Source organism: Rhinoraja longicauda, chromosome 18 (assembly GCF_053455715.1).
Source record: "Rhinoraja longicauda isolate Sanriku21f chromosome 18, sRhiLon1.1, whole genome shotgun sequence".
In the NCBI taxonomy this organism is placed as follows: domain Eukaryota; kingdom Metazoa; phylum Chordata; class Chondrichthyes; order Rajiformes; family Arhynchobatidae; genus Rhinoraja; species Rhinoraja longicauda.
In genome coordinates this window covers 17200084-17213179 of record NC_135970.1, presented here as the reverse complement: position 1 = coordinate 17213179, position 13096 = coordinate 17200084, and the positions used below count along the sequence as shown (strand labels likewise).

Here is a 13096-nt window from a genome sequence, read left to right as displayed (position 1 = left end):
CTAGTCAATTTCCCTGAAGTGTTTCAATTGTGTCATTATTTATTTAATATCTGTCAAAGTTTATTCCACAAAATAGTAATTCCAGATCGTAAGATATAATTCATAGAGATGCATTTTGTACTTTACATTATTTTAAATAAAATTGATAACATTCTACTCACCAATATTTGAAAGCCGGTTTTGCACAATTTTTTCAGATAAAGGTCCCTATTAGTTTTATTTTTGTCCTTGACATTCTTTAATTTTTTCACTACTAAGACAAAGTCAATGTTATTCTGAAAGATAAAGATATGAAGATTTAGAAAATGGATTTGGGTTGTCAAAACATTGCAAATATTTCCTTTCTTATAGAAGACTCCATCACCCACCAAACTCATATCGCATGTAAACTGGTCATATGTTCTGGTCCAAAGATCTAATTTGCATCTTGCTTATTCTAATTTGAGAATGGATAATATGTCAACGTAAAGGGAGCTCAAATTCCTGCTCATCTTCATGAGCAGTTCATCTTGAGGGAACGCATAGGAAAATGTATTTCTGCTTTGGTCTCCCAGTGCTCTATGGAGTGCAAAGAGATGCATATTCTGCATTGTACTCAAAATCACATTAATGGGCGGTACAAACCATTCTATATCTGGTTTTGAAGGATTTCAGTGTAAAAGCCCTGTTTATTCCCTGACTCAACAGTACTTGGTGGAACTCGTGTGTGCAATGTCTTGTGCTACATCTTATTTATGTCTTATCCATCTAGAACACGGTTGTAGAGCAGTGTAGAGTGAGCTATATTTTGAAAATAAGTAGTTGACCTAAGAAGACTTTCTGGGTGTCAAGAGTCAAGAACAATGAAATTCTTATTTGCTGCAGCTTTACAGGTCCATCACACAATACAATAGTTCAATGGTGCTTTATTTGTCACATATGCAACTACACAGTGAAATTCTTTTGTATATATCACACATGCGGGTGCTACCATTTTTGGCACCATTATTCAATCCAAAGTCCAGTCGGCCTAGGTGCTCGATGTATTGGAGCAATTCCCATGAACTGACTTCCATCTCCTCTCCTTGCCCGGCCATCTTTGTGTCCTAGGGGCACGTCCTGCAGCCAACTGTGAAGGTGTTGGAGGTATTACCGCGGTGTACCCTGCTATCGGCCCAAGTTCCTCACATCCGAAGTCTTCAGCTCCCTCCCGGTTACGCCGTCCGATGAGCCTTCAGGCAGGTTTCCTTTCCCACTGAGCGTTCAGGCGGGTCCTGCAGACCGATGAGCCTCCGGGTGGGTATTCGGTCCCGCCGAACGACGAGCCTTTGGGTGGGTTCCCAGTTCTGCTGACCGATGAGCCTTCGGGTGAGGTCCCGCCGACCAATGAACATACAACAAATAAATATAATCAATAATACAATAAATTAATAATCATTAATACTAGGTAACCAGAGCACAATAGTGGAAAAGTCGAAGTACAAAGTGCAACTGAAACAAAGTGCATCGTAGATTGTCGCTGAGTTGGGTTTTGCTGTATAATTCAAGAGTTGCTGAGATGAAGCTGTTCTTGACCCTGGACATGACAGTCCTCAGGCTCCTGTACTCTTTTTCCTGATGGTGGAAGTGAAATGAAAGTGTTTCCGGGGTGGTGTAGGTCTTTGATGATGTTAGCTGACTTTATGAGGCACCATCTCCTGTAGATCGCTTCAACAGGGATGCTGGAGTAACTCAGCGGGACACAGAAGTCTGAAGTTCAGGGTCTGAAGAAGGATCTCGACCCGAAACGTCACCCATTCCTTCTCTCCAAAGATGCTGCCTGTCCCACTGACTTACTTCAGCATTTTGTGTCGATCTTTGGTATAAATCAGCTTGTGCAGTTCAAGTCAGTGTCCACCACTTTCTGCAGCCTCCTTCATTCCTGGGCGTTTGAGTTACTGAACCAGGCCATGATGCAACCAGTCAGTATGCTCTCTACTGTACACCTATAGAAGTTCAGTAGGGTATTCAACGGCATACCAAATTCCCTCAATCAAGTAGTAGAGGTGCTGATGAGCTTTCTTTGTGATTGCATTATTGTGCTGTGAACTAGAAGCTGTTGACTCTCTCCACTACCATCCCATTGATGGAACAGGATCATGGATCCTTGGTTTTTCCTTCCTGAAGTCCACGATCGATGCCTTCGTCTTGCTAACATTGAGACAAAATTGTTGTTATGGCACCATTGAACCAGATTATCAATCGCCCTTCTGTACTCTGACTCGTCACTAACAATTATTGGTCCAACAATGGCGTTATGGTCGGTGCTTTTACAGATTGCATTAGAGCTATGTCAGGCTACACAAGCATGGGAGAGAATAGAACATTGCATTCATTGTTGATTTGTGGTGGCATTTGGCGAAATGTAGTGGGTCCAGGTCCTTGCTAAGGCAGGAGTTGAACCACTTCATCACCATTGGCCAAGGACATAAGTGCCTCCAGTCAGTGGTCATTGAGGAATATCACCTTGCTCTTCTTGGGCATCGGCATTATGGATGTCCTTTTACATACAGCAACCGGGGTTGCCTCCATCTAACCAATGTTTCTGAATGAGTGTCAAGTTGAGTAAAGAGGAAAGCATACTGCCTAATTATCTAGAGTGAACAGGAATGTCAGTGAGCTTCACTGTGAAACCAACAGTTCCACACACAATCTTTTGAGTTAGTGCCAGTGGAATGACAGTATTTCTATTTTTCAGTGTTATTTATCTCCATGATTTGTTAAATTAGATTTTTTTTTAAATGTAGTTACCTGCCTATCCCAATTCTCAATTAGTGGGTATTCCTCTTCAATATGGTGTCCAATGTTAATCATTTGATTCTGTAAACAAAAAATGAGAGAGTATATGATACATTTGCTGCAACATAGTGCACGTATCTGTAATTATAATTTTCAAAAACTGAGAATTTTAAGGAAGACAAGACATGATATTTTCACTTCATTAATTGCTCCTCACATAAAATATCTGAACAACAGAAATGGCGTTATTAACAAAGTAGTAATATAAAACTTGCATTCTGTCTCTTTGCCACAAAAATTGAAAATAAATGAAGGCAAAAATGAACACTTTAAAGAGGAGGCAAGATTGGGGTGAATTAATTTGGAATTCACTTTGGTTTAATTTGATTTCTTGTCATAAAGGATCCTTCAGCAATTACACAGAATTAATCCACACCTCCTCATCTGAAGTCACAGAGTGGAGCTTGAAGCACAACATACAACTACTCTGCAGTTTAAATCCCCACATGAAAGCAGAATTTTGAGTTTATTTTTAAGCTTCCAAATCTCAATATGAAAATCTGATGTTTGATCCAGACTGTCTGAATATGTGTAAGCCTAACGTACCTATTGGCAATGAATAATGAGAAGCCTGCTGCTGCAGATTCTACGATAAGCTCAAAGGCAATCATTGAACTTTGCCAGCTGATAAATAAATTCTTGCACACAACTCCACAACAGAGGAATGTGTTGCCAAGGCCTATTGGGAGCATGACAACTCACTCTCAATGTTGCTTTTTCCAATGGACATCAATTCATCTATAATTAGTAAAGATCTGAGTGTTAAAATGAGGGAAACGTTATCACACCAACCTTTGGTGTGGGGAGGGTATGGAATTGTATTTACTACAAGAGAATGCAGGATAGATAAATGCAATATATAACATGAGGCAAAAAAACAAAAGCACTGAAGGATTTTATTCACAAAATGCTGGAGTAACTCAGCAGGTCAGGCAGCATCTCAGGAGAGAAGGAATGGGTGACGTTTCGGGTCGAGACCCTTCTTCAGACTGAAGAAAAACAAAAGCACTGAAGGAACTCTGTGGAGGGAATTGGACAGGCGACATTTTGGGTTTGGACTCTTCTTCACACTGATGAAGTAGGATCAGTCTGAAGAAGGGTCCCGACCCAAAATGTTGCCTGCCCACGATCTCCACAGACAATGCCTGCCCTGTTGAATTTCTCCAGCCTTTGTTTTTTGCTCACGATTCCAGCATCTGCAACCTCTTGTGTCACAATGACATACAACATGTCGGGAGTAAAAGGAACTGCATTATTAGTAGCAAATAAATTAAATGGATTATAGAAGCAGATGGCAGGCAAAATCAGTAATTTTGTATCAAAATTCACATTAGATGAAATTAAGAGGATAGCATCAAAAACATTTTCAGCTTCAGTTGCAATACTTAATACATTTCAATATCAGAAGGATTAAAATAACTGGTAGCAGTACAATATAGGTTTTCTTAAAATGTTCTCAAGACCTGACTACCAGTGGAGATCAGAATTAAACATTGCAGTTCACTTTGAGATTGAAAAATAATCATTTCTGCAAGGAAGCTTCAGAGTTTGACACCTGAGTCAAGACCCTGTGAACTATTTAAAAGAGACATTTAAACCTCCACTTCAAATACAATTGCAAGCAAAAAAAACTCATTCTGCAAAACGGTTTCAATAAATCTATTCTTTAGGGGAGCAGATCATGTTAACTGCAGTCTGGAACAAAAATCAGGAGACGTTCATCAATGGCACATTTTACGAACGTATCAGTGGGAAATTTTTCAATTTCCCTTAAATTGCTACCCAGGTTAAAAATAGAATAGCTGAGAAACAGAAATGCCGCTGTCAGATGTGGTCTTGTATGTTTCCAATTGTGCTGACTTATCAAAATTGACTTTCACAACATGATGCAAAACATGAAATGCACAAAGTGAAGTGAAATTGAGGTCAAAAACGCCTTTATTCCTGTGGAGTCAAATCGGTTTTGTGACATAGGACAGTCTCCACACAAAGACCGACCGGAATCTTGCTTTTAGTTTGTCGGATCAGGCTGAACTGATGACATGCAACTGATGACATGAAAACATAAATACGGCAAGTCACGAAAACGCGATGGAAGACATTTATTCTGTAATTCTTCAGGGATTTGCAGAATTATTCAAATTTACAGGGAAGTAAAAATGCAGAGATTGTCATTTAAGATACTTTTAATAATAAGAATAAAACTCAGTTACAACTGCATTAAGCTATTCAGAATTAATTGACAAATTAACTAAATGTATAATAGCACATCACCTTTGAAAGCCTCTGATATTGGCCTCCCCTATTTAAAATAATGAGAGCATTAAATGCAATAATGCCACTGATATAATAAAGATTATAATAAAGATATATAAATATTCTTTATTGATTCTTACAACATAGTAGGGGTTCTGTAATCGCAGCTCCTATATCCTAGAAATATGTAATAAACTATTAAATACTATGATGGGAGTATCAAAATCTTTATTCTGGGTTGGTAAACTGGAATGGGGCTTCTTGCCTGCATTATCCATGGTTACTTTGTGAATAGATCTGGCAATTGTGCAAAGCATTGGCATGACGAGACATGTTTTAGAAAATGTCACAGCTGGAAGGAATTTCTTGTTTACCAGAAGCGTTATTTCCCTCACATTGCTCCTTGTGTATGTTTGAAATAAATAATTGCATGTTAGTGTCCATTTGAATCACAATGTGGAGAAAGCAAACCATCCTATTTACTTTTTTTCATTAGTGAAAGAACCATGACCAAGGAGACATGGATGCAAAATAAGGGGCCAGTCATTTGAAACTGAGGTGTTTAGACCTGTTCTCACAGAATCAATCTACTTATACCTAATCATACTTCAGCAATGAAACATTATGGACCATAATTTTACAATCAACTCAATCCAGTTATATTTCCAGTACATACCTCCTCCCTCCTCTTAAAAAAACTGGAACCACCGAGGAGAATTTTCAGCTCAAAATAGTAAATAGGGGATCAGAAACGGAAAATTCAACAAGGATATGTAATGGGGTTGATCCATTACTGCACATCTTACAATAATTGAAATACTTAACAATTATATCCCATGGATCAATAATCTCCAGCTATATCTTTTATTTCATTCACATCTTTCCCAACCAAATATTTTATCAAAGCACATTTAATTCATGTGAACTACTTCAATTAGGAATTGGATATGCAAATCCTCCATTCTGAGAATGCAACTACTTGAAATGTATTCATGTTAAACATATTTTTCCAATGCTGTGCTTACAATATGCATCATCCTGTTTGCTTTGACATCATCCAGATTCAGCTATTAGAGAACATGAAATATACTCCTGATCCACCTGTGTTTCTCTAATGAAAACAAGTTGAAATTTTCTGCACTAAATGCTCAGAAGTATAGTTGGCATCATTTCATCCACGAGATAAAGTTTGATGAGACCAAATCAGTTGCTACATTTCCATTGGTGACTGAATAAGCTGATTCTGGAAGTATACTTTCTCAAGTATTAAACCAATAAATCCATAATCAAAATTTACAAAACCCTTATATCCAATGATAATCTGTCTACATAGCTTGAAAGTTGAACATTTAAGAATGTAAGAAATAGGAGCAGAAAATAGCGTGCATCATTTCAAGTCTGTTTGGCTATTCTTGATTGTTGGCATTGTGACTTGATTGTTGGCCTCAACTCTACTTTTATGACTAATTCTCGATTTCCCTTATTATCCAAATATTTGTGAAAATTAGAAAAATATGGTAATGAAAATTTGAGATAAGAACAGAAAATGCTGGAATTACACAGCAGATCAGGCAGCATCGAAAGAGAGACAAACAGACCCTTCATCAGAACTGGATTAGTAATCCAAATATCTATCCTTGAATATAGTTCGTGAACAGGATTGTGCTCAATCAGCCTGCCCATCTGCACGCACCTGCCCCATTCCATACAATTACAGCAACTCACTCACCTTTAACAGCCCTACACATCCAAATATCCTGCGGACTGTCTGCCCTGGTGGTACCATGAAGCAGAGAGTCGGTGAATGTCAACTAGATATCAGGTGGTCTCGCCCCCAGGATATTTTGTTGGTCTTTGGTCAAAGACATTTCTAATTTTTTGGAAACGTTTCTAATGATCAAAATCATTTAAAAAACTTTTAAAATAAATTTAAATGATTTTATGTAGATTTAAAAAATAAAAATAAAGATTAATATACTAGAAATTATCTGTCCTGACTTTGTGTTTCCTTTAACCCAAATCTCTTTGAACACTCGCATTTATCAGATTCGCATCCTCCAAGGTATTTCCTATTCTTCCTACAAAATTGGATACGCTCACTTTTCCACACTCCCATAGCACTTTGAGGAAGAATGCTCCAAAGACTAGTGTACATTTTTGAAGACAAAATCAGCTCATTTCTGACTAAAAAGGGGAAAGCCTTACTTTTTAATAGTGACCCCCGAGTTCTAGATTCTTCCGCACCAGGAAACATCTTTTCCATCCATATTCACGATGTCAAGATTCCTCAGGTTCTAAAGTTTCAATCTAGCTCATTCTCATTGTCCAAAAATTCAGTGGACGGAAGTAATTCCTCATAAGACAATCTGTCTGCTCAAGGTAGTATAAGACAATAACTGCAGATGCTGGTACAAATCGAAGGTGTTTATTCACAAAATGCTGGAGTAACTCAACAGGTCAGGCAGCATCTCAGGAGAGAAGGAATGGGTGACGTTTCGGGTCGAGACCCTTCTTCAGACTGCTCAAGGTATCATTCTAGAATCCTGTATAGGAAGGAACTGCAGATGCTGGTTTAAACCGAAGATAGACACAAAAAGCTGGAGTAACTCAGTGGGACAGGCAGCATCTCTTGGCAGAATCCTTGTCTGCACTGCTTCCTCAAATTACATTATTCCTCAAATAAGGACACCAAAACCCCCTGGAAATATAGATCAAATTTCAATCTTGCCCTCCTCTCTGTTTCCTGCTCAGCACCCAAACTTCCAAATTGCTGGCTCCTGAAAATTAGCAACACAAATAGTAAAGAAGGTGCATGGTATACCATTCTTCATTGGTCAGGGCAATGAGTATAAGAGTCACAAAGTCATCGTGCAGTATACTAAAACTTTGGCTAGGCCTTATTTGGAGCACTGTATGCAGTTCTGGTTGCCCCATGACAGGAATGACATGGAGGATTTGGAGGTACAGAAGAGATTTACCACACTGTGCCTGGATTGGAGGGAATTAGTTTCCCTCACACTTATCCACATTAAACTGCATCTGCCATGCATCCGCCCACTCACACAACCTGTCCAAGTCACCCTGCAACCTCATAGCATCTTCCTCACAGTTCACACTACCACCCAGCTTTGTATCATCTGCAAATTTGCTAATGGTACTTTTAATCCCTTCATCCAAGTCATTAATGTATATTGTAAATAGCTGCGGTCCCAGCACCGAGCCTTGCGGTACCCCACTAGTCACTGCCTGCCATTCTTACCAAGCAGAAAAAGACCTGAAGAAGGGTCTTGACCCGAAACGTCACCCATTCCTTCTCTCCAGAGATGCTGCCTGTCACTCCAGCTTTTTGTGTCTATCTTCAGTTTAAACCAGCATCTGCAGTTCCTTCTTACACAGTAAAAAGACCAATCTTGCCCTCCTCTCTGTTTCCTGCTCGGTACCCAAACTTCCATCAATGTCAATATGTTATCCCCTTCACCATGAGCTTTCATTTTCAGTGTGGAAACAGGCCCTTTGGCCCACCACATTGGCCACCCGCACACAAATTCTGTTATCCCACTTTTGCATCTTACACACGAGGGGCTGAAGCCAATTAACCTACAACCTGCACATCATTAGATTGGAGGATGAAACTGGAGCATCTGGAGTGAACCCATGCGGTCACAGAGAGAAAGTACAAACTCCACACAGACAGCACCCTTAGACTAAATCGAACTCAGGTCTCTGGTGTTGTGAGGCATCAGCTCCTCCGTTGCATCACTGTGCGGCTAGTTCACAATCCATTCGCTTTCACTACAGCCAGTTCTTTTAGAACCCTGCTGTGCAAGCCATCAATTTCAGAGAATATGTTATTGACAATAGGCGCAGGAGTAGGCCATTCGGCCCTTCGAACCAGCAGCGCCATTCAATGTGATCATGGCTGATCATCCACAATCATTACCCCTTCCTGCCCTCTCCCCATACCCCCTGACTCTGCTATCATTAAGAGCTCTATCTAACTCTTATGTTCTCTTATTTTACGTTTCCCACCTTTTTTTATCCTATTTTTGGCATGCTTTTAGTCTCTTCCGTTGTAAAACCACATGTAAATTATTTGCTTTAAGCCTCTGTCATTTCTTTATTCCTCTTTACTAATTCCCTTGTGTCAGCTTCTAAGAGACCAACATTAACTTTTGCTACTCCCTTTTATAAAGTAGCAGAAAATCTGACAGTCCACTTTTATATATCTGACTAGTTTACTTCCATATTCTATTTTCACCCTATTTTAAAAAGTGTTGTAATTAAAGATAGACCAAAAGTGCTGGTGTAACTCAGCAGATCAATCAGCATCTCTGGAGAAAAAGGATGGGTGACATTTTGGGTCAGGAACCTTCTTCAGACTTCAAGAGGAGGAAGAATGTTGGAGACAGGAGAAGGGGTCGTCACTGGGCGGTGAGGACTCCTTCCCATAGAAGAAGACATGGAGGCGGAGGCAACGGAAGAAAAGCTCTACTTTATAGTGAATGCTGAACTCGGTGAGGTGGGGGCAGAGAGGTACAAATGTAAGGCCTCTCTTGAGGACAGACCATTCTATATCAGAAAGGAGGAGGTGAAGGGGGATAGTGAAAATGCAACAAGGGTGTCCAAGAGGAGGAGGAGGAATGTTGAGGATGGGGCCTGAACCTTTGTTACCTAAAATGTTTGGGCTTATCACAACAATGAAAACCTTTTTAAAGATCTGATACCATCTTGAGTTAGCCATGGATTTTGTGCTGTTTTATTCCTCAATGGTATACATCTTTATTGAGAGGAATATATATAATTAAATTACCTGTTATTACATATCTACTGTTTAGATCTTTGACTGTTCACATAACCTACCTCTATATCCCATTCAAGCCTCTTGTCTGATTCATAACTTACTTTCCTATCTCTCTTCATGTCATCAGCAAATTTAAGGACCATACCTCTGGTGCCATAAATTCATTCAAGTAGATTGTAAAAAGTCATGGGTCAAGACCGATTCCCATGGCCCACTGCTCATTATGTGATACCAATCAGAAAAAAAGACCAATCTTGCCCTCCTCTCTGTTTCCTGCTCAGCACCCAAACTTCCATCAATGTCAATATGTTATCCCCTACACCTTGAGCTGTCATTTTCTGAATTTATTTGATTTGTCACTGTCAACTACAATTTCACTTTTATATGAACACCGTGTCTAATCTATTAGGATTTTCTAAATGTTACTATTTCCTTAACATTGGCCAGAAGCATTTTCGCAACGACAGATGTTACACTTATGAGCCTTTAATTCCTACTTTGTTTCTCCAACCTTTTTGAATCATGTTGTTACATTTGTTGCTTTCCAACCCACTGGGACATTTCCAGAAACTAGGGAATTTTGAAAGTTTAGAGATAGTGTGGAAACAGGCCATTTGACCCACCGCGTCCGTGCCGACCATTGATCACCCGCACACAAATTCTATGTCATCCCACATTTGCATCTTACACACTAGGGGCAATTGACGGAAGCTAATTAACCTACAAACCTACAGGTCTTTAGAATGGAGGATGAAACCGGAGCACTTGGATTGAACCCACGCGGTCACAGAGAGAACGTACAAACTCCGCACAGACAGCACCCATAGTCAGGATCAAACTCAGGTCTCTGGTGTTGTGAGGCAACAGCTCCACCATTACATCACTGTGCGACTAGTTCACAATCCATTCGCTTTCACTGCAGCCAGTTCTTTTAGAATGTTTTAGGTCTGAAGAACTGAAAAGTCACCCATTCCTTCTCCCGAGATGCTGCCTGTCCCACTGAGTAACTCCAGCTTTTTGTGCCTATCTTCAGTTTAAACGGGCATCTGCAGTTCCTTCTTACACTCTTTTAGAACCCTGCTCTGCAGACCATCAATTTCAGGGGATATGTCAGCCTTTGTGTTCCCTGGCCCATTTTCTCTTATGTTCTCTTATTTTATGTTGCCCCACCTTTTTTGATCCTATTTTTGGCATGCTTTTAGTCCCTTCTCTTGTAAAACCAATTGTAATTTATTTACTTAAAGCCCCTGCCATTTCTTTGTTCCTCTTTACTAATTCCTCTGTGTCAGCTTCTGAGAGACCAACATTAACTTTAATCTACCCCCCACACTGTTTAATCTAATTTTTCAATCTGCATTAGCCAATTCTCCCTTCCTCCATGTGCAATAATTTTCATTTAATTTTAAGCCTGGGCCAGCCTTGGTCTGATATTTGTCACTCTAAAATTGAATGGTATAAATTCATTTTCCAAAGAATTCATTTATAGTTAGATCCTTACATAACCTTTCCTCCTTACCAGTTCTAAAATATTCCAAAATTCACCTAGGTGAATATTAAAATGGCCCAAGGTTATCCCATTACTTGATTGCAAGTCTCTTCTGGTTTTTTATTGATACTCGGTCCAGTGGTATAGCCGATATCAGAGGCCTGCTGACTGCTCTAATCAATTTCGTTGATGCTTTTGTCCACTCAAACTGACTCCACTGCCCATTTCTCTGAGCCAAAATCATTCTCAATCCTGTTCCCATGTCATCCTTTGGTGTCTGAGCGACCCCACTTCCTTCTACGTTCTGCTGATCCTACTTAAATGTAAAGTACCAAATGTCCTATCGCAGCTTTGGTCACGTGTGTAGATCAATCTCTTTTTTTTCTACTTGTGCCTTTAATTTACCTATTTTGTCAACAATGTTTTATGCCCTCGGGTATTTTTTACACTTTGCGAGATAACCACTTATGAGGTGTTTGCGCAGTAATCAACCAGAATCTTTACTTTCACACGGCGACCATGCTCACAGTAATCCTTTCCGGGAACCCACTTACTTGTTACATAAGCGCCAGCCCCTCGCACAAACCTGCAACACCACCTCTACACATTTAACTCTCCGGTCGTGTAATTAACCATATGCCAATATGTGCATGAAGCCAAGTGATATTGAGGAAGATCAAGATTAAAGGAACTGGACAGACGTTTTAAAATCACAATCTACCTGGCTACATATTTGCAAATACTTTTTTCCAACTTGGCACCCAGCATGTTGAATAAAAGCCCACTGGAAATCTAGTTGAGGAAGAACTAGTTGGGGAAAAATCTAGCTGATGGAGAGGCCGAGCTGATTATCAGGGCATTACCGCCCTCGGTCAACCCCTAACCGGATCCGTCCTCGGAATGCCCAAAGGCTTGGGAGCAATCAGAGCCCTGTCTCAGACTATCCTGCCCTGAAAAAAATAACCGTTTTGGTGCTCTTTTCGCCTCCTTCCCAACAAATCAATCTTTCAAGACGCTCAGAGCATTTTCACAACCGTACATTTTATTTCAAACATCGTTCACCATCATCGCCCCTACCCGGGAAAAACACTCAAATCCTACCTTCACACGTGTTTGCCTTTTAATTCTTATAAAAGAATATCACGTTTGCAAAAAAACAGGAGGTGTAATTCTCTTTCTCTCGGTCATTGGGTTCAAAATACCTGTCACACCCTTACGCTTTTCTGTCTATCTTTTGAAACGTAGGTGTTTGTGCTGATGGGCAGGCATACCGAAGACCAAAACATCGAGGGTTGACCGAACCAATTGAAATAGTTCAGAATTACCTGCTCCATAATCTCTGGCTGCGATCTCGGGCGACGAATTTTGCTCCAAAGTTCTGGTGAAGTTTGAATCCTGCCAATAATCAAGCAGTCCCGCCTCACCAGTGATCGCCCTCGTTGTCCAATCTGACTTTAACAGCAGCTCCCCTCCATTGACATGACCACTCGTCCACTTCATTGATAGTGGCTCCTATATTCTTGTAACTTTCCGATCACTGCCCGTGCCTCCTACGATCTGTTTCGAAAGTTTTCGGCTACTACTTCCGCATTCCAGAGCCATACATGCTAAGTCATCTGATACCAACCTCAGCGCTCTTCCATCCCGCTCGCTGTTTCACAGTTCTGCTTTTGAAATGAATTGGCCGGCTATTTAGGAATTTCCGCAATTAACCAGCAATAAGTTATCGGAAGTCC

General features: G+C 40.1%; 1 protein-coding gene across 1 annotated transcript in view; it reads right to left on the bottom strand.

Moving 5' to 3' along the window:
* Positions 1-12788, bottom strand: part of LOC144602081 (anoctamin-9-like) — a 69660-nt gene extending 56872 nt beyond the window's left edge. The window contains exons 1-3 of the mRNA XM_078414775.1: positions 12686-12788; positions 2770-2838; positions 162-275 (exon numbers count right to left, since the gene is read on the bottom strand). Coding sequence (XP_078270901.1) covers positions 162-275; positions 2770-2838; positions 12686-12694 — 192 coding nt within the window. The 5' untranslated portion in view covers positions 12695-12788. The remainder of the gene's footprint in view (positions 1-161; positions 276-2769; positions 2839-12685) is intronic.
* Positions 12789-13096: the final 308 nt, after the last annotated feature.